The 21,532-nt window shown below is 49.8% G+C and overlaps 1 protein-coding gene across 3 annotated transcripts in view; it reads left to right on the top strand.

The window, feature by feature from the left end:
* LOC121440162 (myelin basic protein) overlaps positions 1–20,893 on the top strand; it is a 108,765-nt gene extending 87,872 nt beyond the window's left edge. For 2 of the 3 annotated variants that reach the window (XM_041640899.1, XM_041640900.1), the window contains 5 exons: positions 9,103–9,204; positions 11,148–11,183; positions 11,569–11,601; positions 15,035–15,157; positions 19,371–20,893. In XM_041640899.1, coding sequence (XP_041496833.1) covers positions 9,103–9,204; positions 11,148–11,183; positions 11,569–11,601; positions 15,035–15,157; positions 19,371–19,415 — 339 coding nt within the window. In that variant the 3' untranslated portion in view covers positions 19,416–20,893. The remainder of the gene's footprint in view (positions 1–9,102; positions 9,205–11,147; positions 11,184–11,568; positions 11,602–15,034; positions 15,158–19,370) is intronic. The other variant, XM_041640901.1, reaches the window with a different exon arrangement.
* Positions 20,894–21,532: the final 639 nt, after the last annotated feature.

Genomic DNA, 21,532 nt, shown 5'->3' with positions numbered 1-21,532 from the left:
GATCGTCCTCTACCCCAGGAAGTATAGCCTGCAGATCCCCACACAGAGGGATTCCCCACGCACTGGGAGCCCGCCTTGCTGTTCGATGAATCTGACTCCCTCCTCATTGCCCCACGCATGGCTCTGGGTAGATATGGATGGGTTTTGTGGTTGCACATGGGAGTGGGTCGTCAGTCTGTCTTTGGAGCAACTGTTGGCCAGGACAGGAGGCCAACTCTCAGCCTGAAGTCCAGCCATCTAACACAGGGATGTGTGTGCAATCCCCATGCCTGGTTTGAGCTCAAAGCCTTGGTTCTCTGGAAAGGCTGTCTTTGTTTCACCGTCTTTCCAAAGAAACCTCCCCAAACCCACACATTGTGCAAATGGACACAAAGTTCCAAAGCCGCAAACCAGGCACATCCTATAATCCTAGCACTAGGAGAGGGGAGGGCCATCGCATGTTAAAGGCCAGCCAGGGCTACATAGCATGACCTTGTCCCCAAAGAAAACAGCTCCATATCATCAGTGTTTGGCTTATACTGCCAGTGTGACTTCTGTTTGGTATTTGTATTTAATGGTATGCTTTGGATATAATGGGATCTCAAGAACAGTGGGTACCTGGAAGCAGTGAAGAAATGGGAGTATAAAAGCTTATTCCACTTCCCACCATATTTAGAAGGAAGCAGGATCGAAGCCTCAGGAACTAAAGGACGCTGGGGCGAGGTGCCACTAGGCTGCTGACCTACTTGAGGAGAGGCAGAGCAGTCAGGTGTGCTAGAAGCCTGCTACTCCCACAGAGCCCTTGGCCTGCCGCCGTTGCTCCTTTTCTGGGGAGCCACTAGCCAAGAGAAGTCCTGAAGCAGGCATCAGAACTGGGCCCCGCTGAAGCCTGGAAATCCCTGGCCTAGAGAGCACCCAATTAATCCCAGAAGTGTGTGGGACCACCTGGGCTTTCTGTCCGTCTTTCTGGTCAAGTCTGAATCTCAAGTGCGCATCCCAGGAGGTAAGAAGTCCAGAAGATTCTGCCGCTAATCCTTGCACTGCCGAAGAAAGGGGTAAAGTTGCCAGAGAAGGCCACAATATCTTTGTTCTCCATGTCCTGGAGCAACACAAGGGAGCCGGTGACCCCTAACATTGCAGTGGTTGCCCCTCCCCCGCTTTACAGCCCTATCAAAGAAGCTTTCACTTCTGGATTGGCTGAAGGTCAAACTCTTCGTCTGAGGAACCAGACCGTGGGATGTGTGCAAGCATCGTCCCTCCACCAGGGACACAAGGATGGACACTGGTGGTCTTCAGTTGTCCCCACAGCAGATAGCATCCCCGCCTCGCAGTGAGTTGAGGGGAAATTCAGGACAGTGCAGGCAGGAGACATCCTAAAGTTTCCACCTACACAGGAAGTCTGTCCACACCTGTCCAGAAAGTGAGAAAAGCCACGTGGATGCCGCCTGCTTTCTGTGAAGAAAAGGGCTCTGTTTCATTAGTCACAGCATCAGTGACGTGGAACACACATGTTCTGGAGCCAGGCAAAGACCCAAAAAAGGGAAAACCACTCACTCATCACCCCCCAGACCCTAGAATTTAAAAATGCATGAATTTTGCTAGGGGGAAATAAGAGAGAACACTCTCTCCAGAAATACATTAGAAGCAATTTGACCACAAACGGCATTCTGGCTTCTTCTGTGAATGTAAACGAGGCTAGAACTGGGGTCAGCCAGTTGTGAGAAGGACACACACACACACACACACACACACACGTACTATGGGGAGTCAGAAAGGAGAAAGATGGCCTCCCCTGCTGTAGGCAGCATTTCTCTGTCACAACCCTGGGACTTTTGTCAAAAATGTTGGTTGCCCATGTCCCTCATTTCATCCATGCCCCTGACATCTAAATGGATCACAGATAAGTTGGCTGTTGAGCTCTGCCACTGACTCCCAAGTATAAAGCAACTGTGACCATCAGACGTGAAAGAAGGAAGCTAGCCAAGGCCTTCTTCTCTGGAGACAGCATTAAGGAGGAGAGCTGTTCCCAAGATTTCCAGGGCATGGAGAGTGTGAACCAACAGACAAGCTTTAAGGCGGGAGAGACAGCAGAGGCGAGTCCTGCCGGAGAAAGGCTCTGTGGGTTCAGTGTGGGAGTGCTGATGGGAGGAAACACGGATGCTGACATTCACCTACACAGGGGTGAAAACGTTTTCTCAAAGCCACAAGCTCCCCCCAGGCCTCACAGAGCAGCCTCCCAGGTCCCGGCCTCTGAGTTCAATTAAAGACAGTTAAATGCTAATTGAGTTCCTCCCTCACTCTGGGAAGCACTAAGGAGAGCTCTGTGGACTGCGGTGTCCTGACGCCACCATGAGGCTGTTTGCAGCCTTCTGTGAGGTCAGGTAGGAGAGTGTTTGCCCAGTCCGTGCGGGTGTGGGACCATGGCTTAAAACTAAACTCAAAAGAAAGAAAAGACCATGTATCAGAAGGTGACTTGGTTTATTCTGTCTCCCGAGGGCAGAATAGAATGTTCCTAACTGCTGGTGTTGAGGACTAGTTTTTCCTCCGACAGAAACTAACAGGGTCCTACATTTTAATTACATGGAAATGAAACCATTCCTATGATAATGATGGGAAATGCTCCTGCCATTAACCTTAACTGAGATCATATTTGCAAATCCAACTTAATTAGGAACTGATTTCCAGGACCCAATGGACTCCATCCATCTACAATACTCAGGTTTCTCCCCCCTCAGATATAAACAATTTCTTTCTGGCCCACAGCTTCAGAACCTACTATAAATCTGCAAACTTTGAAACAACTAGATAAACCGTGATGTTAAACTCTCTTCTTCTCCCACATCTCACCCTTTGGCTGGACTACAAGCCAGCAGCCTCCTGTGCCTGTTGTGTATAGCAGATCCTCCTGCATCTCTAGGCCCACTCCGCCAGGTTAGCTGCAGGGCCTGGGCTCCCGAGGGGCCTCAGCAGGAAGGTCCTTGGACCTCTTTGCATCTCGGTTTCACGGTACAAACGAAGCCAAGCAGAGCAACGGTGTGGGTGATGGTTTGGGTTCAGGTCCGTGAGAGACATAGCCATGCCCTGTGTAAATGTGATTGATCTTCGGTGTTTACACGAATCTGTGTGGCCACAGGAGAAGGGAGAAAGTGCAACCCCAGATCCTGGGTGCCGCAGGTCGTGCTTCCACGCAAGGGGTTGGGGTGAGGGGCGTTTCTCAGGCCAGAAATTGGGATCATTATTTCCCCTGACCATAAAAGCCTAGGCCCCGCTTCCTTATTTAATGGCTGCCGTGACTGAAAGTCACTCGTGACCTGTAGTGATCTGAGAGTGAAGGTGTTCTCATGATGTTTTCAGGGAGCAGTCTCTCCTCAGGGAAACAAGCAGCCAGCCAATCTGATGGCCACTGACCCCCTGATAGACCGTCCAAGTTTAGGGTTCCTACAGGAAGCTGGAAAAACCTGAAAAACCCGTTTCCTGCCCTCTGCAGAGAGAGTATCTGAGCGCCCCCTGCTGGTAATGGGCACCATTTCCAGCTGAGGGAAATTGTCATTTTTCACCATCTAATGGGGGAAGCACCCAGCTCAAAGATCAATGAATGACCTGGTTGGCTGGGGTCCCTTCCACAGCTCCAGAACAATTCGTCATCATTTTGACTCAAAAGGTTTGTTGTCGTGTTTCCTTGTTAGCATGGTGCAAAGCTGAATTGACGCAAAATGAGGTTCTTGATATAGTACCAAGAAAAAAGAAAAAAAAAACAGACTATGAGAAGACAGGGTGTAGTAAGACGCCATTTAAAAGCATTTGCAGCACAAAGTCTGCCTGTCTCATAGCAGGGCGCCAATTATCCATCGCCTACTTGTAAGTAGGCACAGCACCGCTGTTCATACAATGGAACTTTTTAGTTTTAAAAACAAGACTAGCTTTGCTGGCCCTCACTTGTTTCAAATGTTCAACTCCAAACACAACCATGGTGCTCAGGTGGGCCAGATGGCAAGACCCCAACCCACTCAGATTCCCGGAGTCATTGGCCGGCCAACAGTGGCCTTGGCCCTGTGGCCCTTCTTACTCGTGGTGACTTTGTTAGAATGCCTGTTGGGAACCCACAAGGAAGATGTGCTGCCGGAGACAGGCTGGGCACAGACAGAGACTGCAGTTTTGGGGAACAACAATAAAATGTTCAGTATGGGCTCCTCACTTAGCCTTTGTGAACACAGCAAAGCAGTTCCCTGCCGGAGAGTAATTGCATGTATAGCCCATAATGAACTAAGAGACCAAAGTCCTTTCTCCCAAAGATGCCAGCTCACCAGATCGTCGCTGACCTTGCCCATCACCAGTGCTCTTGGGCAGACACTTGGAAAGTCTGGAATATTGCTACACGGAATATAGAGTGGGTCCCGTGGGGGGGGTGTACATATAATGAATTGTATTTTGACAAAGATTCAGGGACAACTCAATGGAAGAATGGAGATCTTTTCAACAAGCAGTCTTGGGACAATTGGACACGCACCCGCCAAACACCACCAACAGCAAAAGGTACCTCAACTCAACCCTCATCTTCTGCGAAAGTCACCTGAAACTGAATCATAAATCTCTACGGATGCCAGAAAATTCTAAAATCTTAAACAAATATATAGGAAACAATCTTCTTAATGGGTAGAAAAGGGTTTCCTAGACCTGACATTAAAACTGGTTCATCAAGAAAATAGGTAAATTAGAGCCCATCAAAGCTTGATGCTGTTTGCGTGAACGCTGATAGCAGTGTGCATAGACAAGCCACAGACTGGGAGAGAATATCTGTATCTTTGTGGAGTCTGAAAGTAGAGCCGTGGTCCTGGAGGTCAGAGAGAGAAAGGCCAGGGCTTACCTCGGACAGATTCTGCTAACGAAGGAAGGGTTGCATGGGCTGAGTGACGGCGGAGGCATAGTTGCTACTGAAGTCTCCTCAGAAATGGCTAAAATGCAACCCTGTGTCCTGCGCATTTGAACGACTCAGATGCAGCCCTGCTCTGGCCCATGCAGCCTCTTGCCCCAGCCCAGGATGCTGCTACTATGGCAACTGAGGTGGCCTCGTGGCTTTTGCTGCATTCACCACAGAACCAGGTCTAGATTGGGGTGTGTCCCAAGGCGCGGCATCACTGAAGAACCGCCACAGATTGGGGTGTGTCCCAAGGCGCGACATCACTGAAGATCCGCCACAGATTGGGGTGTGTCCCAAGGCGCGGCATCACTGAAGATCCGCCACAGATTGGGGTGTGTCCCAAGGCGCGGCATCACTGAAGAACCGCCACCCTTTGTGTTCCTTTCCAACTGTGCTTCGGGACCACCATGCACATGAGGAAGCCAGGGCCTGGTCTACCCGGCACCTGCCTAGGGCTTCTAGGGTTCTGACATCCGGCCCTGGAGGGCGCTCCTGCTCCTGTGACTAGCTCTTTCTGCAGACTGTGGTAGGAGGAGGATTTTGCTCCTGTGCTCCTTCCTCTTTCTAGCTGCTGAGTGCCGTCATGATAATCCAACAGCACCCTGGGGCCCACACAGATCCGTCTTTTTCTGATGAAAGAGTAAAGCCTAGATGAAGGCATGAGGTGTGGAAAACAAGGAAGGATAATCCAACATGGCAATACTTGGCAGCTAAAAGGTGCTGCCTGGGTCGGGAGGCAGTGGCACAGGTAGAGGGGAGACCGTTCTAACTGACTAAGCGAGCGTGGCGTGTAAGGAAACCTCCAGGGTGGAAGCTGAGATCCAGGCTGCCTCCCCATGGAGGTTCTGCTGGGAAAACTCACAGAACAGTATGATGGCTCCAAGCATCCTGTTAAATGGCCTTGTTTTATTTTCTAAACTAACATACAGCAAAATGGACTTGCTTTGTATAGAGCTCTATATGTTTTAACAGATTGATAAACTTGTGTAGCTACTACCACAAAGACATATCAACCTAAGACTGCCCCCCTTCCTTGTGTAATCAAAGCTCCCTTTCTCTCCTCTCCTAACCCCTGCTCTAGCCTCCCTCACCACAGGATAGGCTTTTTAGGGCTGTCACGGAAAAAGATGATACAGGTAAAATCTTTCTGAATGGATCCTGTCAGTCAGCATGACTTATAGATGCCTTGGTGTTATTTTGTGTTTAAAATATTGTTTGTTCTACTGCTAACTAGCATTCCATTGATGAGCACACCACAGTGTGTTCATTCTCTTGATGACGAACACTTGAGTTGTTTATAGTTCGCAGGGATGAAAATGTCCTACAGACCTTGATGTATGGGCTTTGGGTGAGTATAAGTTCTTCATTGAAGATCTAAGTTATTTTCCTTCAAATGATTAGTGATCAGTACATTCATTTAAACATCACTTTCGAAAATACAGTATTTCTCTTTCATCCTTCCAAGCTTGAGATGGGATTGCAGGGCTATCCAGTCAACATGCAGCTGTATTTGCTCCGAGAAACTGCCGAGTTGTTTTTCCCAGGACTATGCTAGTTTCGTATTCCTATGGCAATGCATGGCAATGCATGGGAGTTCCAGTTGCTCCCTGTACCAGTCAACACTTGGTACTGTCAGTATTTTTTCTTAGCTATCTGAACAGGTCACATCTCATGGCTCCTGGTTGCACGTTCTTGGTGGCTGTTGGTATTGTCTCAGCTGTTTTCCACACATCTTTGGTGAAATGCTTCTTGAAGTGTTTTGTTCAGTTTTTAATCAATTTATTTTCTTACTGCTGAGTTTTGAAGGTTTAGTGTTTTAAAAAAAGCATATTTTGTGATTTTGTGTTTAATTCTTTTTCTCATATGTGATTTGCAAGTGCATTCTTCCAGTCTGTCATTTGTCTGTTCAGGCTCCTGAGAGTGCTTCATGTAAACAGTGTTGAGCTTTCATGGAGTCCGGTTTTACCTATTTTCTTGATGAATCAGCTTTTGATGTCTTGCCTAAGAAACATTGCTTGATTACTATAAACTATGTATAAATCTCGAAAATAAAACCATGTGATTTGGGTAGCTTCTATATTTTTACAGTGGTTTAGCTATTTTGATTCTTTTAGTCAAGATTAGTTTGTCAGTAATCCTACTGGCAATTGCATTAAATAGGTAGATAGAGCTGACATCCCTACTGTTTGAGTTTTCCAATCCACGAATATAAAATGTCTCTCTACTTAACTCTTCTCTGGTCTCTTTTCTAGTTTCTAGACTAATGAATCCCTATATGGCGCTATTGTGTTTTGCTCTAGGGTGGCAGGGGCTGATCCCAGGGCCTTGGTAGGAAAGTATTCTACTGCTGTGATACAGCTCAGGCCAAATTCTGTAAATGCTTTGTCAGGTTCTTTTCTGTCACTGGCATTTAAATTTTGAGTTTGTGTTTAACTGTTTGCTACTATTATATAGAAATATGATTGCCTAAATATCTTTTGATTCAAAAAATCTGCAGATATAATATAGCAAAGCAGATATAATTACACTGCTGCTGAAATAGATTGATCGTGGTTAGCTCCTATATTAAAAGAGATCAGAGATCTGTGAAGCCAGCCACACAGCAGTCACCCATAGCGGATGACTCTTGCGCGGTCCACTCCCTGCTTTATCGTGGACAGCCTGACCCCAGCTTTCATAGCTCTAAGGGGTTGTTGGGTAGCCTGGGAAGCTCAGGCCCCTCACAGCAGCCACGGAAGAGCAAATGGCATCCTGTCTCCACAGCAGGGACTGGACACACGTGTTGTGAAAAGGAATGAAGCTTAAGAGTTCTGTGCGGTGTGAGCTGACTGTCAGGGTGGGAACCACGGGAGGGGAGAGGAAGACCATTTAGAAAGTACCAGCTGGAGGTGGGCTGGGAATGCGGAGCACGGCCTTGAAAAGTGAGGAGGTTCAGTATGTGGTCATCAGGAAGCAGTGAACTTTGGTCTTTGTGTAAGAGAGGGAGGGGAGAGGGAGGGCAAGGACTGTGTCAAAGGTCTGTTGATGTCAGGAGCGGGTGGACAGGGTCAAGGAGACCGGGAGAAAGCAGCCCCCATGAGCAGAAACGCACAGATAAGATCACATAGCTACAATGTTCTGTCTGACGCCATCTATCCATGAAGGCTGTGGAGTAGACGCAAGTCCGTGCCCTCAGGGCGCACAACACAGAAGGTGAAGCTGTGCTCACGGTTCAGTTCCTCACAGCGAGGCTCATGACATAACAGGTACAGAGAAAGGCTGCGCGTTTGGCAACTCTAGTTATCACCCAGGGAGTCGCACCCATCTCCCACACCCTCATACGCTCCAGAGAAGCAGTTCTTGGCCTTTTGGTGGCAAACAGCTCAAGAGGGCCCTCCCAACCCACATACAGAGAGACAGAATGCTGCTGGGGACCAGACTGCCTAGCTGTGACCTCTGCAGACAGGCCCCACACATCCCCCCTGTTGTAGTTTTGTTGCTGGCTGGGTGAGGTTCCTCCAGGCCAATGGTGATTCCGCGATTGTGCTGGGAGCCGCAGAGGGAGAGACGGAGCAACTTGTGCCGTGCCGTCTCCTCCTGAACTATTATTTTCTGGGAAATGTAGTGTTGCGAAGTCTCTCTGCAGGCTTCCACCCGAGGGTACCTGGCTGGGTGGAGACTCTTCCTGTGTCACTGCGCATGTTCACTGGGCTGAGTACTGAGTGGCAGCCAGGAGGACAGCAGCAGGCAAAAGCAGAGCCACTTCCGCCTCCCGGCCGAGGTTGTGCTCCATCAATGCCGCTGTGCTTGCTAGAGAGTCTCACTGGCTCTATCCACTGACCTGGAACCTTTTAGTTCTGTGGACTATGAATGCTCGGGTCAGATGGACACTCTCAGCAAGTAGCATTCTTTCCTTCCGTCTTACTCGAAGTCAGAAAGTGTCAGACTCAGAACCTGGTGACCTGAGGCAGAGGCTAGCCCATGATGCCTTGCTCCAAAGCTAATGAACAGACTACCTCTGCCCGTGATGGCTTCAGAAACAGGGCAGCCACCTGGCAAGCTGCGGTTGCACCACTATGTATCCTCTTCCATGCCTAACTCGGGTGTCCAGCGACGCACCAGCATCTTCCCCATCACCGGGAAGCACAGAGAGGAAGCCCACCTTAGAACGGACCTGACCCTGTTATGTCCTCGTCGTCCTAAAGTTGCTTGCTTCTCTCTTTCAGGACTCACACACAAGAACTACCCACTATGGCTCCCTGCCCCAGAAGTCGCAGCACGGCCGGACCCAAGATGAAAACCCAGTAGTCCACTTCTTCAAGAACATTGTAAGTGACCACATACAAGGGGACCGGGAAAGCATCAAAGGAAGGTTGCTGGATCCAAGACAGTCCTTAGCTCGCCCATGGCTTCCTGGGATCCTTCTCAGGGTGCAGCCGACCTGAGAGACGCCACCCTCAGTAGGAACTTGGTTACAAGGATTCCAAGTCCCAAAGGGCACTCTTAGCTGTATCGGGCATGAAACAAACTATGTATTCTAATAAGAATTCGGTTTTCCTGAAACCAGACAGCTAATTGATGCTGAGTAGAAATACAGGCTTTGTGCCCTGAGAAGGGACAAGGATGGGAATAGGCATTGCTTAGGATGACTGGTGAGCAAAGAAGTGCAGGGTGTGTTAGGCCAGCAAGACTGCTCTGTGTGACATGTTGTATAGGACACATAGGATGCACAGCACACAGGGTGATGGTATCCAACTGATAGCGATGATAACAATGCCCCGGTGTTTATTAGTTATAATATGTCACATTAATGCTGATGCTAAATAGCAGAAAGTAAGCAGCTGGGTGGGCTGCCCTATGGGTGTAGGGGAAATGTGTGATTTCATTACACTTTCTGTGCAAATATAAACTCCTCCACAAAACAAATGTCTGAGTTAGCTTTCTATTGTTATGATAAGACATTATGACCAAGGCAACTTATAAAAGAAGGAGTTTATTCTGGGCTTATAGGTCAGAGAGTGAGTTGATGACCGTCATGTCAGAGAGCATGGCATCAGGCAGGCAGGCAAGGTGCTGGGACGGTAGCTGAGAGATCACATCTTGAGATGTAACCATGAAACAGAGAGGTGGGGAGGGGGAGATAGAAATAGATAGACAGATGGATAATAGATAGGTAGATAGATAGATAGGTGATTGCTAGATAATAGATAGATAATAGATGATAGATGGTAGATAGATAATAGATAGATAGATAGATAGATAGATATAGATAGATATATATAGAGAGAGCAATAAGTGGGAATGACCCACCCCAATGACACACCTTTTCCAACAAGGCCACATCTACTAATCCTTCCCAAACAGTTCCATCAACTGTTCACATATATGTGAAGTACTCACATATGAGCCTATGGGGCTCATTCTCATCCAAACCATCACAATAAAGTTTATGAAAAACTAACGCTGAGGGCCTGGGTAGGTAGCACACTAATTAAGAGAGCATCTTCCCTGTCTTAAGTATGTTTTCCATTGCTGTGATAAAACACCACGGCCAAAGGCAACTTAGGGAGGAAAGGGTTTCTTTCGCTTACACTCTGTACCACAGTCCATCATGCAAGGAAGTCAGAGCAGGAACCTGGAGGCAGAAGCTGAAGCAGAAGCCGTGAAAGAGTGCTGCTGACTGACTTGCTCAGCCTGCTTTCTTATGCACACCAGGACCAGCTCCCCAGGGATGGCCCCACCCACAATAGCCTGGGCCTTTCCACATCAACGATTAATTAAGAAAATGCACTACAGATGGGCTTACAGGCAAATCTTACGGAGGGATTTTCTCAATTGAGAGTCCTTCTTGTGACATAAGTGACTCTATCTTGAGACATAAATGACTCTATCAAGTTGACATAAAACTAACCAGCACCCTGCTCTTGCAAAGGATCTAAGTTCAACCCCTAAAATCCATGTGGGGTGGTTCATAACTGCCTATAACTCCACCTCCATGACCTCCATGGGCCCCTGCGTGCACATGGACAAGCACACACAGAGACACTTTAAAATGAGACATAGTATTGGAGATATCAGTGGGTGCAGCATGTCCAGCCCCAAGCATAATACAGAGGCGTGTGTTAGCTTCTGATGCCCAATAGACTGGAGCCGTGTCTGTAGACATGAACAGTGGGACCCTCTGAGAAAGAGTGGGACCTTCTGAGAATGAAAAAGTGGGACTGCCTCCAGGAGGGTGAACCACTGCAGCCCACACCTCTCTGTCTTCCAGGTGACACCGCGCACACCACCTCCATCCCAAGGAAAGGTAAGACCTTATATGTTCTGATCCATTGCCAGCCAATACAGAAGATTACCCTGAAATTAAAACTGTGTTCTGAAAGGAACTGGGCTCAGGGCTCCCTCAATCACCCCAGCCTTGCTCCCAGAGTCTCCCAGTGGGACGCTGCAGTCTCCACTATACAAGGCCAGTGCATCCCTGCACTGTTCACTGAGCCAGGATCCACCACATTCTGGTCTTGGAGCTGCAGGTGGCCCTGCCAACCCTGGATCTGGCACACTGAGGGAAGCCTGGTCCCACTGGGGGGAGGCATGCCATTTGGTGTTGCTGTTGGTTTCAGGACTTTGCCCTGGGTGATCATCACGACACCGTCACTGTTTCTTTCGTCACTGTTTCTTTCTCTTCCCCACAGGGGAGAGGCCTGTCCCTCAGCAGATTTAGCTGGGTAGGTGATGACCACATTTCCTCTGCTTCCTCCTCCTCTGCAGTCTGCATAGCCCACTGACCTCTAAGTTCTTTCAGAACCTTAACACTTGCCTTCTCTTTCCTAGCCAGCCCAGCTCACCAACCGCAGTTGACAGGCTGTTTTCTGTTCCAGGGCAGGGACGAAGCCTTTCAGCATGGATTGCTGCCAGGCTGAGATCCAAGCCCCACCAGCCCCATACCTCCTCCCAACAAGGGTTCTGGGTGCCTTCTCAGGGAAGAAGGACTATATCACACTGTAGAAAATCCCTAATTTTTCTCCAGTGACCGTGTTGGGGAGAAAGAGCCCAACAGACCAAACACAGAAAGATGCTGGCCACCCCTTAAGACAGTATGCAGATTCAAAGGAAGAGATGCTAAATCCTGTTGTTTAGTTTCTAATACCCCCTTTCCCTGTTAGTGCAGGAGATTTGGGGTTTTGTTTGTGTGTAAGAAGTGCCTAACACGGAGGTAATAAACTGCCAAGAAAGATGCCTTCGGGGTTTCAGATTTTAAGACACACGAGCAAAGTTTCCGTGAAGATTTTAATTGTTTGAATGGCTTGGCTTCTAAACATTAGCAACACTTGATGTCTATGCCGATTTAAAATGCTTACTGATAAATCCTAACCAAATATATTGACCCCAGCTGCTAGCAGATACTAGATACGGCTTTTATCCTTGTAAACAGCTTAATTCTCAGAGCTACACAGATACACAAACACCAGCCTGTTAGCCAGAGGGGGTAGGGTGAGAGGTTTTTGTCTGTGAACAGTGGGTACAAAGGCCATCTGTGCCAGCCAAACAATACACAAGAGAATGGTTGAAGGGGGGAGAGACAGAGAGACAAGAAAGAGAGAGGGAGACAGAAGAAAGAGGTGGGGTAGAAACAACAGTAGGAAGAAGACGGGCAGCAGAGCATGGGACACACACCTGTAAGGCCAGTATTCAGTAGGCGGAGGCAGGAGGACTCCTGAAAGATCAAAGTGAGCCTATATAGTGGGGGCCTCCGAGTTGCCCTGTCTCAAAATAAAATAAAAATAAAGTGAAGAGAGGGAGGTGTGCAAGAGGAAGGATTACTCAAAATTCAGGAGACTCTGGCACCCGCCTCATTCCAGCGCTTTCTCACACTGAGCAGTGAACCACTCGCTGGAACATTCTGTGTAAATGCATGTTGGACCTGATTCTTTTTCTCACAAGGTAAATCTTCAAAACTGATGACAATGAGGTAGGCGTCTACCTATACCCATTCATAACCTCTTTTTGTTTTTAACTGTCTGTGCCATCAAGAGACAAAAATGATGTTGAACGTGACGTCTGATTCTACCCAGGATTACTTTAGCTACTGCTGTTCATGTCTTAATTCTCTAGGTGTGGGTTGCCATGGCATTATGCAAAGACTGGGTGGGAGGGGGTGGGAGGAGGACACTTCATCCTGGTTCTGGGAGGCCCTTTGACCCACTGGCAAACAGGTAACTCTGCATTCTCCAGTTTTAATCTCTCCAGGACCCCTTAGGTCTCTCTATGTCCAGTGTTCTTCCGGGTTTTCATTGTTTCCAGGATGGCCCTCTTGTCTGGTGTTTTCAGGAACTCCATCTGGCTTGCTCGTGTCTCTGTTATGTGTACCCTGGAAATGTCTAGGCTTTCCGAGATGAAAGTGTCTGGGACAGTCCACATTACTGATATGAAAGTTCAGCTGAATTCAAGTCTCAGAGGCTCTTGGTTTGGGGGAAAAGCCGTACTCTGGAACAAAGGGACTCAGCATTCACCCAGAGAAGCCTGTGTGTCTGCCTCTTAGCTGCCTGTGTGTTTGGGGCTACACTCCCCAAATGCCACAGCCCTTCCATGTGGCTTGCAGGAGTTCAGGATGCCCAAGTGGCTCTGGCTGGCCCCAAGGGCCCAGTTTAGACTTTCCACTAGTCCCCATCCCTTACCTCATCAGACCACCTGAAACCAGAACAGACCCCTGGCGCCAGGGGGCGCCACTATCTGTCCCAAACACAAGCTAAAGAGAGGGAATTTTTGTTTTGTTTTTGAGACAGGATTTCTCTTTGTAACAGTCCTAGCTGTCCTGAAGCTAGCTCTTGTAGTGGAAACTGGCCTTGAACTCACAGAGATCCACCTGTCTCTGCCTCCAGAGTGCTGGGATTAAAGACAAGTGAGCAGAATTTACATAAGTAGTGGGAATAGGGGTCAATGTTAGGTCATATGGCCTGGGTCCTAACTTCCATCCTGCCCCAAGCCAGCCTACCTGGAAGTGCCTGGGGTCTTTTTTATACCAGCCACAGCACATCTAAGATGGTGGGTAGCTGGATTGCATCTCAAGATCCTTCTCGCCTAAAGCACTTTAGTGAATCAGCAAAACTAGTATGCTGAGGCCCAGGGCTGCTTCTGATGCTGAGTTGTTAGCAGTTACCATGTTAGCCACAACAGCTGGCTCGCCATTTCCTCTGGTCAAGACCCAAAACAAAGTCTTGAGCCCTGCCCTTGAGGCAGAATTCTACAAGGCAGGCTGAGTCTTCCTGATCAATCTCCGGGACTGCACACTGGAGCTGGGTGAAGACCTTACCCGGAAGGCTGCTCTCATCTCTCAAGCTGGGACCCAGAGAGTCTTGTATGTCCGTCATCACTGCCCACTGCTGCATCCCACAGGGGGTGACCATCTCCACAGAGTAAGAGGCAGGAAGGGGTGACTGTTCTCTTTAGTGGCCAGTTCCATAGGACCCAAGTGCAAAGGTAGGCACTTAGGACTGTCCATCCTCTGAATGAAAGAGCAGCACTAACCCCGCTGTGCAGGAAATGGGGCTCACAGAGGCTCCCACACCAGCCCGAGGCCACCCACCTCAAAATGGGGAGGAGCCGCTACCAAGTACAGCTTGCTTCCTGCACAGGTCAGCATCCCAAATAGGAGCCTGAATCTAGGTGTCACTAAGGCCATCCTAGAGAGGCTGCCCTGGACCAGAGATTGGGAAATCAGTCTTTTACTGTAAGGAAGGTAAATCTCATAGAGTCCAGAGATTCCTCCTTCTCCTGGGCCACAGAAGCAGCAGAACAAGGGTAAACAGAATTTAACCTGTGTAAGACCAGCAGACACAAACTTAAGCGCCAGGCACAGGGTGACCCTCCTGACCCCTGGACTCCAGCACCTTTGTGGCCTGGATGGAGTTCCGCAACTGCCTGTAAAATTGGGTGTTTGTGCCTCAGAACACACAGCACCACTTGGTCAGGCCCTCTGTTCTCCAGCTTTGTCCCCTGATGGACTTGGGGACAGGCACTTCTTCAGCCCCTCCCCAATGGAGCTCCCTGCTGCTCAGGCTCCTGAGTGACTCACCAGTGCCACCTGGTGGCTCATGTCCTACTGGGTAGGCCCTGGTGGCAGCTGTGAGCAGGACACTGAGCTCTGGTCTTTTCTTGCAGGGGGCCGAGGGGCAGAAGCCAGGATTTGGCTACGGAGGCAGAGCTTCCGACTATAAATCGGCTCACAAGGGATTCAAGGGGGCCTACGACGCCCAGGGCACGCTTTCCAAAATCTTTAAGCTGGTAATGTAACATTTCTACCGTGGGGAAACACCTGGGCACCTCTGTGGGAAGTGGGGCCTGGAACCACACTCTGGGTTCACTGTGCCCCACTCCTCCAGGCAAAACCGTGACCCCAGAGTGATGCCAGGGGTCAGGACGAGTATTAAGGAAAGACGAATTCCAGAATCCTCAGCTAAGCTTAGCCAAAGGTTCAGTCACCTCCTCCACCCACGACTTGCCCTCTCTATTTCTTAGCCAACATAGCTCTGCCTTCCTTCTTGGTTTCCTAGGAAATTAGTGTGGAGCCAAGAGCCTTTTAAAGGAGGCTGCTGTGTAATGCGCAGGCGTTTCCCCTAGGCCTCACACTGAGCCCATAAGGTGCCTCTTTGCTCGCTAGAGGTCAAAGTCAGGGGGGCCACTAACCTGGGTCCCACCAAGGGCCTAGGTAGGAATGAGCAACACCTGTATGTGGAAATGACTGATAGGAGCCCCCCCCACACACACACACTGAGGAAAGCTCACTAAAATCACTCCAGGGACCCAGGAAGACCCAGGAAGGAACTGCATGGGTACCAGAATCACACAGACTCAGGGAGAGATGCCAGGACCATTGTTGGTTAGTCTGTGGCCTCAGCTCCTGACTGCTCTGAGAGACGATTTCCTCATCCGTGGAGTAGGGGCAGATGTGCCCACTTACGCCGTATCTGCTGAGGTGGCGGTGAAGGTCCTGGCAGGCATCGAGGCACCAGGAACTGGTCTACAAAGCAGCGCTGGCCTTGTGCAGAGAATCTCCCTGTGTAGTTGTAAAAAGGCTCCCTGGAAGGGAAGGTTGGAGCTCAGAGGCATCCTGTGTCCTCCCCAGGGAACCCACAGGGTGAAGTCTATCCTAGAGGAACATGGGAGCCCAGACCAGTCTTTGGCTCTGAACCATGTCCCAAGTGTCCCCTAATGAGCCAAGTGGTGGTGGCGCACATCTTTAATCCCAGCACTCAGGAGGCAGAGGCAGGCAGATCTCTGTGAGTTCAAGACCAGCCTGGTCTACAAGGGCTAGTTCCAGGACAGGCTCCAAAGCTAAAAAGAAGCACTGTCTCGAGAAAACAACACAAAAAGAAACAAGCTGATGAAACTACCCCTTTCAACAAATCTCTGGCACTCCACGCCGCCAGTGGTCAAGGTGACCACTGTCAGGAAGACCTGGATACTCTGGGCCAGGGCTGCCTTCCTAGGAGGAGGAGAACTGGAGAGCTGGCCAGGGCCAAGACCTCTCAAATCTGAAAAGCCAGTCCAGGTGCCCTGGAACTCAGCGGCCAAGGCAAAACATTCTGTAGAAGAGACTGAGGTGCCTTGGGAAACGTGTAGGGGAGGGGATATTGTATCTCTAGAGCGGGGATATGACACTTGGCTAAGTTACAAAAGAGGAGCCAGCATACATGTAGGAGAAGCATTAAGGGCAGAGGGATGTGTGGAGAAGACCTCAGAGGGTTCTAGGAGAAGCAGGCGACCAGCCGAGCTGCCTTTGATATGCTGGGCCAGGAGGAGAGAGGGAGCCCTAAGATGGAGACCCTTGAGTCTGATCCTGATTGAGGGTGTTTCAGGGACACAATGGCAGGTGAGGCCTGCATTCAGGTGTCAGAGTAATGGTTGCATGCCTCAGCAGAGGTGAGGAAAAGCAGCACCTGCTACAGTCTCTGGGCTGGGTGATAGAGAAGAAACTGATATTTATAAAGGTCTGGGAATCAGGTGACATGGCCAAGTCCCCAATTATGAGTCTATATCACAGAGCCTCTAGTCTGGAGGGGAGCAGGGTAAGACAAATTAATGTCTCTTCTAGCAGCTGTTGGAGGCGGCTTCCCATGCTCACTTAAGGCTCTGAGGCATGTGTTATCCCTGAGTCCGTAGTCCCTGTCAGCCCTGTCACTAAGAGCCGCTGTCTGAGAAGTCCCCTTGGTTCTTAGTGTAGCATCCAAGCTACCATCCGCTCTTACTCCATCATCTCTGTGCTCTGATGTCGCAGAGGCAGACTGTAGACACCCAGTCACAGTTATTCTCTGCTCCCTCAGCCAGTTTCTTTTCTGATGCAAAGATGAACAGAGGAAACACAGAGGCCTGGGAGCCAGAGCCCCCACTGCAGGTGGAAGCCCGCCATACCCGTCTCCTTCCTAGGGTGAAACATTAATATTCCTGTAGCAGGAATTAATATTCCTGTATCCAGGCAGAGGTAGCTGGTGGTTCAAGGACCAGAACTGACTCACAGGCTGCAACATCTGCACCAGATGTTCCGCCCCCGGAGACTGGCCTTGGTGGTGGGTTGGAGACGCCCTCCTGGATTCTCATTTCACATCTCATGTTTTGTGACCGAGGAGGCTGCATATCTGGGGAAAAGGCTTCTCGTACTTTCGACTCTAGTGTCTTTGCATCTGATAAGTGTGGGACATGACCTCCATTCTCGGACCATCTGTCAACCCCTGGCTGACAATGTGATGTGCAGAGGTTCTGATCTGAGCTGTCTGCTTCCCGAGAGAACCACCACAGCAGGAATTCAGTTCGTGACTGCTTGGGTCTGTAACACAAGCTCACTGAGTTAATTCCAAAGTCATGCTTTGCGTGTATTTGCTAGGGTGTGTCCGTGGTCAGCGCGCACAGGGCAGGCACAGGCTTCTGAGTCCTTGCTAAGCAGGTGAGTATCTGAGCCAGTCCACGGTAGGACCTATGGACTGTGTGTTTTAATGTGCAATGAGACCCACATGGCTAAGGAAAGTTAGGAAGAAAGTCCCACGCTTGCGATGGGAACAGAACGCAAGCAAGTAACCACCTATTTTCTGTGTCAGGCAAACCTAGGCATTTCCCAGTCCCCAGAGTAGAGCCAAGTAAGAAGATAAATAAATCCTATCCCAAGCATCCAAAATAAAAGGTTAAATGAAGGTTAAAGAGCGGGTATGGAACGGTATTTTCTCCAGTGACCTCTAAACTCAGCCAGAAAGTCATCTGCGCTGAATGACCTCAAAGCCAACCTGGACTTAGGTTCCCCAGACTCCTGCTCCAGATGCTAGCAGTTGGTTCGGCAACCACACTCACCTGGGAGACACAGGTTCATTCTCGGTATACCTGGTCACTTCAGCTGGTTTCGGAGAATGGGAGACACTGGGGGTGTGGCAGGATCGACCTGGTGACTTAGGAGGGCTGGCCTGCTCAGTGGCTCCACTCAGGAGACCCAGCCCTGCTCTGAGGTACAGTGCACGGCCATGGGTGATTCCCAAGAGATGGCACCCACGAAGTGGAACTGTCCCCGCAGCTCCACCCAGGTGCGTATGCTCCTTGCGTGCTGGCAGCATGAGTGTGTGAGACTCGCATTTATAAATGAGTCCAGCAGTTTCCCCGACTTCTTTCTGTAAACAGCTTTGTAAATTGCGCAAGTTTGACCATCTGCAGCACACGTGGTTATAATTAAGATGTCTTACATAGCTCTTGGTGGGCTGACAGGCTGTGTGACCGGCTGGAAGCAGGCTCACAGGGCTCCCTGGCTCTTAACATCACTGCTGTCACCGCTTCATGCTTGCCCCCCCATTCTTAGCAGCCAGCTCTGAGGGAGGGGCTCAGATTTGCCAGTTCACAGTGGCAGCTGGCACCTGGCTGGAGAGAATCAGTGGGTCTCCCTGTGTTTAGGGCCCATATTTTATATCCAGGTGTGTCAAGGGAGCCTTTGCCTCTGTAGTGTTCCCATGAGGTAGTAGGGTCTCACGGGGACAAAGGTATATGCTGAAACTTCCTGTCTTCAGGGAAAAGTCCAAGCTGACCTTTACCTGGTGAGAACAGATGTGTCAATTACGGGGCTTAAAGCCCACTAAAGATCAAGTGGTCCAAGAGACAAAAAAGCGTAACAGATCATGGAGGCAAAGGTACCACCTTGCTGGCTCTAGCCCTCAGTCCCCTCTGCTGGCTGACACTGGGCAAATGACTCTGCTTCTCTGAGCTTTTGACTCACATATAAAAGAAGAGGTACTCAGGGTCGGCTTCAAGTCCAAGATGGAAATCGGGTGCTCGGACCTCTGCTGGAGGCAGGCACTCAGCCGACTGAGTTTCCAAAAAGCAGTCGAATCGACTCCCGTATAAACCACTTGAGGCCTGGCTGGATGGCTTATGATTGGACAACCGCAGAACCGGCACTGTGGAGGGCAAGTGACATCCCACAGGCTACACGGATTCTTGCCTAACTCCCATCTTTTCATTTTCCCAGGGAGGAAGAGACAGCCGCTCCGGATCTCCCATGGCGAGACGCTGAAAGCCCTGCCTGCTCAGCCTTCCTGAATCCTGCCCTCGGCTTCTTAATATAACTGCCTTAAACATTTAATTCTATCTGCATCAGTTAGCTAGTTAGAGCAGCCCCACTTCTAATCCCGTGGAGCCACGCACATGGTGGGGCCAGGCCCACGTTAAAACTGTTCCTTTTCATTTGAAGACTGAGTGTCCTCAGGGGTCTGCCCTGCCCTGCCCTGCCCCCCCCCCCCCCCCCCCCCGTGTACTTTGGTTGACTCCGGAGGTCCAAGTACACGGAAATCCTTCCAAGTTCACCCCTACTCCATCCTCAGACTTTCTCTTCACGGTGAGGCGCACCCCTCCAACTTCCGTGGGCACTGCGAATAGACAGGCACACCGCCAAGGAGCCAGAGAGCGTGGCACAGGGGACTGTGTGGTCCAGGCTTCCTTTGTTTTCTTTCCCCTAAAGAGCTTTGCTTTTCCTAACAGGATCAGACAGTCTTGGAGTGGCTTATACACCGGGGGCTTGTGGTATGTGAGCGCAGGCTGGGCAGCAGTGAGAGTCCAGAGTGGGGTGCCCCTGGGGACGCTTCCAGGCCAGCTGTTCCCTCCACCCCACCAGCTGATATCAAGCGTGGCAGAGGGAAGGAAAGGGGCGAGCGGGCTGGGCAATGGCCCCAACAGGAAATGGGGACTTAGGGAAACATACTGGAGATGTCATGTGTGGCCCCCGAATGTCACCATCTCTCCTCAGTGGCCCCTCAGGGCAGGTGCTTTTAAGATCCCCATTTCCTCTCAGAGCCCAGGGAGAGTCCAGGGACATGGCGCATCTCGCAGTGGGAATGCAGGAGTTCTCTGGTGGCCTCACGGTGTCCCTCTGGCCACCACTCACATTGGGATGGCCAGCGGTAGCTCGCCATGGCAGTGCCCATCGGTACACACTAACCTGAGAGAAAAAGTAACTTTCCCCTGCCTCCTAGAAACCACTCATTCATAGCTGATTTAGGAGTGTGCTTGTCACTGAGTCCCTACCCTGGGTGCAGGCTGGCCTGGGCAAGCCTTCAGGGATGAGAGCTCAGAATTCCACTTTCCCAATGTCCATGGATACCTCCCCAGCCCTCTAACCTACTGACTATGTCTTTTGATTTATTGTGTCTTTTATAGACCTTCCAAAGATCCCCACACTGGCCCTTTCATCCTAAGAAAAAAGGTGTTGGTTGATGTAGACCAACACGCATCTTGTTAATCTCTTCTAATTCTGAGTATAGTGTGGGTTTAAGATAACATCTATTAATACATAGCCTCAATAGAACGAGGGTAAGAGAAAAAGCAGGGAAGAAAATTTCAGAAGTAAACCCTCCAGATCGTTCCACAGGAGAACTTCCCCTCCCAACATGACCGACGCCTTTGCTCATGGCTTCATCCAGACAGCATACGCTGCAGAATGGCTGGATGGGGGCACCCACTGTTCTTGAATATCGAAATAAAATAATAAACTTGCAATGGTCTTTGCACAGATATCTCCTCACTTTTGGCTTGTAGACACGGGCCCATGTAGAGCACAGTCTCATCACAGGATGGAGTATTGCCCTTCGGTCAGGAGCATAGGGTTGCCTCACACTGACCTTAGGGGAACCTCTCAAGGGTCATGTTGAGGAGGCCTTGCACTAATAAACCAAGTAGATGGAGTAGAGGTGACATGGGACTGTGACCCAGGGCACACAAGGAAAAGAACTTTCAGTCACTTTGGGGACCATTGCGCTAGGAAACACCCTGAAGAAGAGTAGGTCACTTACATCATCCCTGACAGATATGACATTAAGTTTTGATTCACCCTTCCCATGCTCCTCTCTTCTCTTTCTCTCCATCCCCTTTTTGTTTTTTGTGGGTTTTTTTCTTGCAGTTGCTTTTGGTTGCAAGACTTCTTTTTCTGAAGAATTGCCCCAAATCCCATTCCATGTTGCTTTTGAAAGAGCTACTGGCTCGTTTCTGAGTTTTCCAAGATAGGCTATGAATTGCCATCACATCTGTGAGCTGTAGGAAGGAAAGCTTTCTGTGGGTCAAGAAGAACACTGCAGTCTGTTTCTTGCAGGCATGCTGCTCCAGCACAAGGACCCAAGTACAGGGAACTTGGAGATGATG

Source organism: Microtus oregoni, unplaced genomic scaffold (assembly GCF_018167655.1).
Source record: "Microtus oregoni isolate MIOR12 unplaced genomic scaffold, Mior012 000065F_ref0000479, whole genome shotgun sequence".
Classification (NCBI taxonomy): Eukaryota; Metazoa; Chordata; class Mammalia; order Rodentia; family Cricetidae; genus Microtus; species Microtus oregoni.
This window is presented reverse-complemented; position numbering and strand designations above follow the sequence as displayed.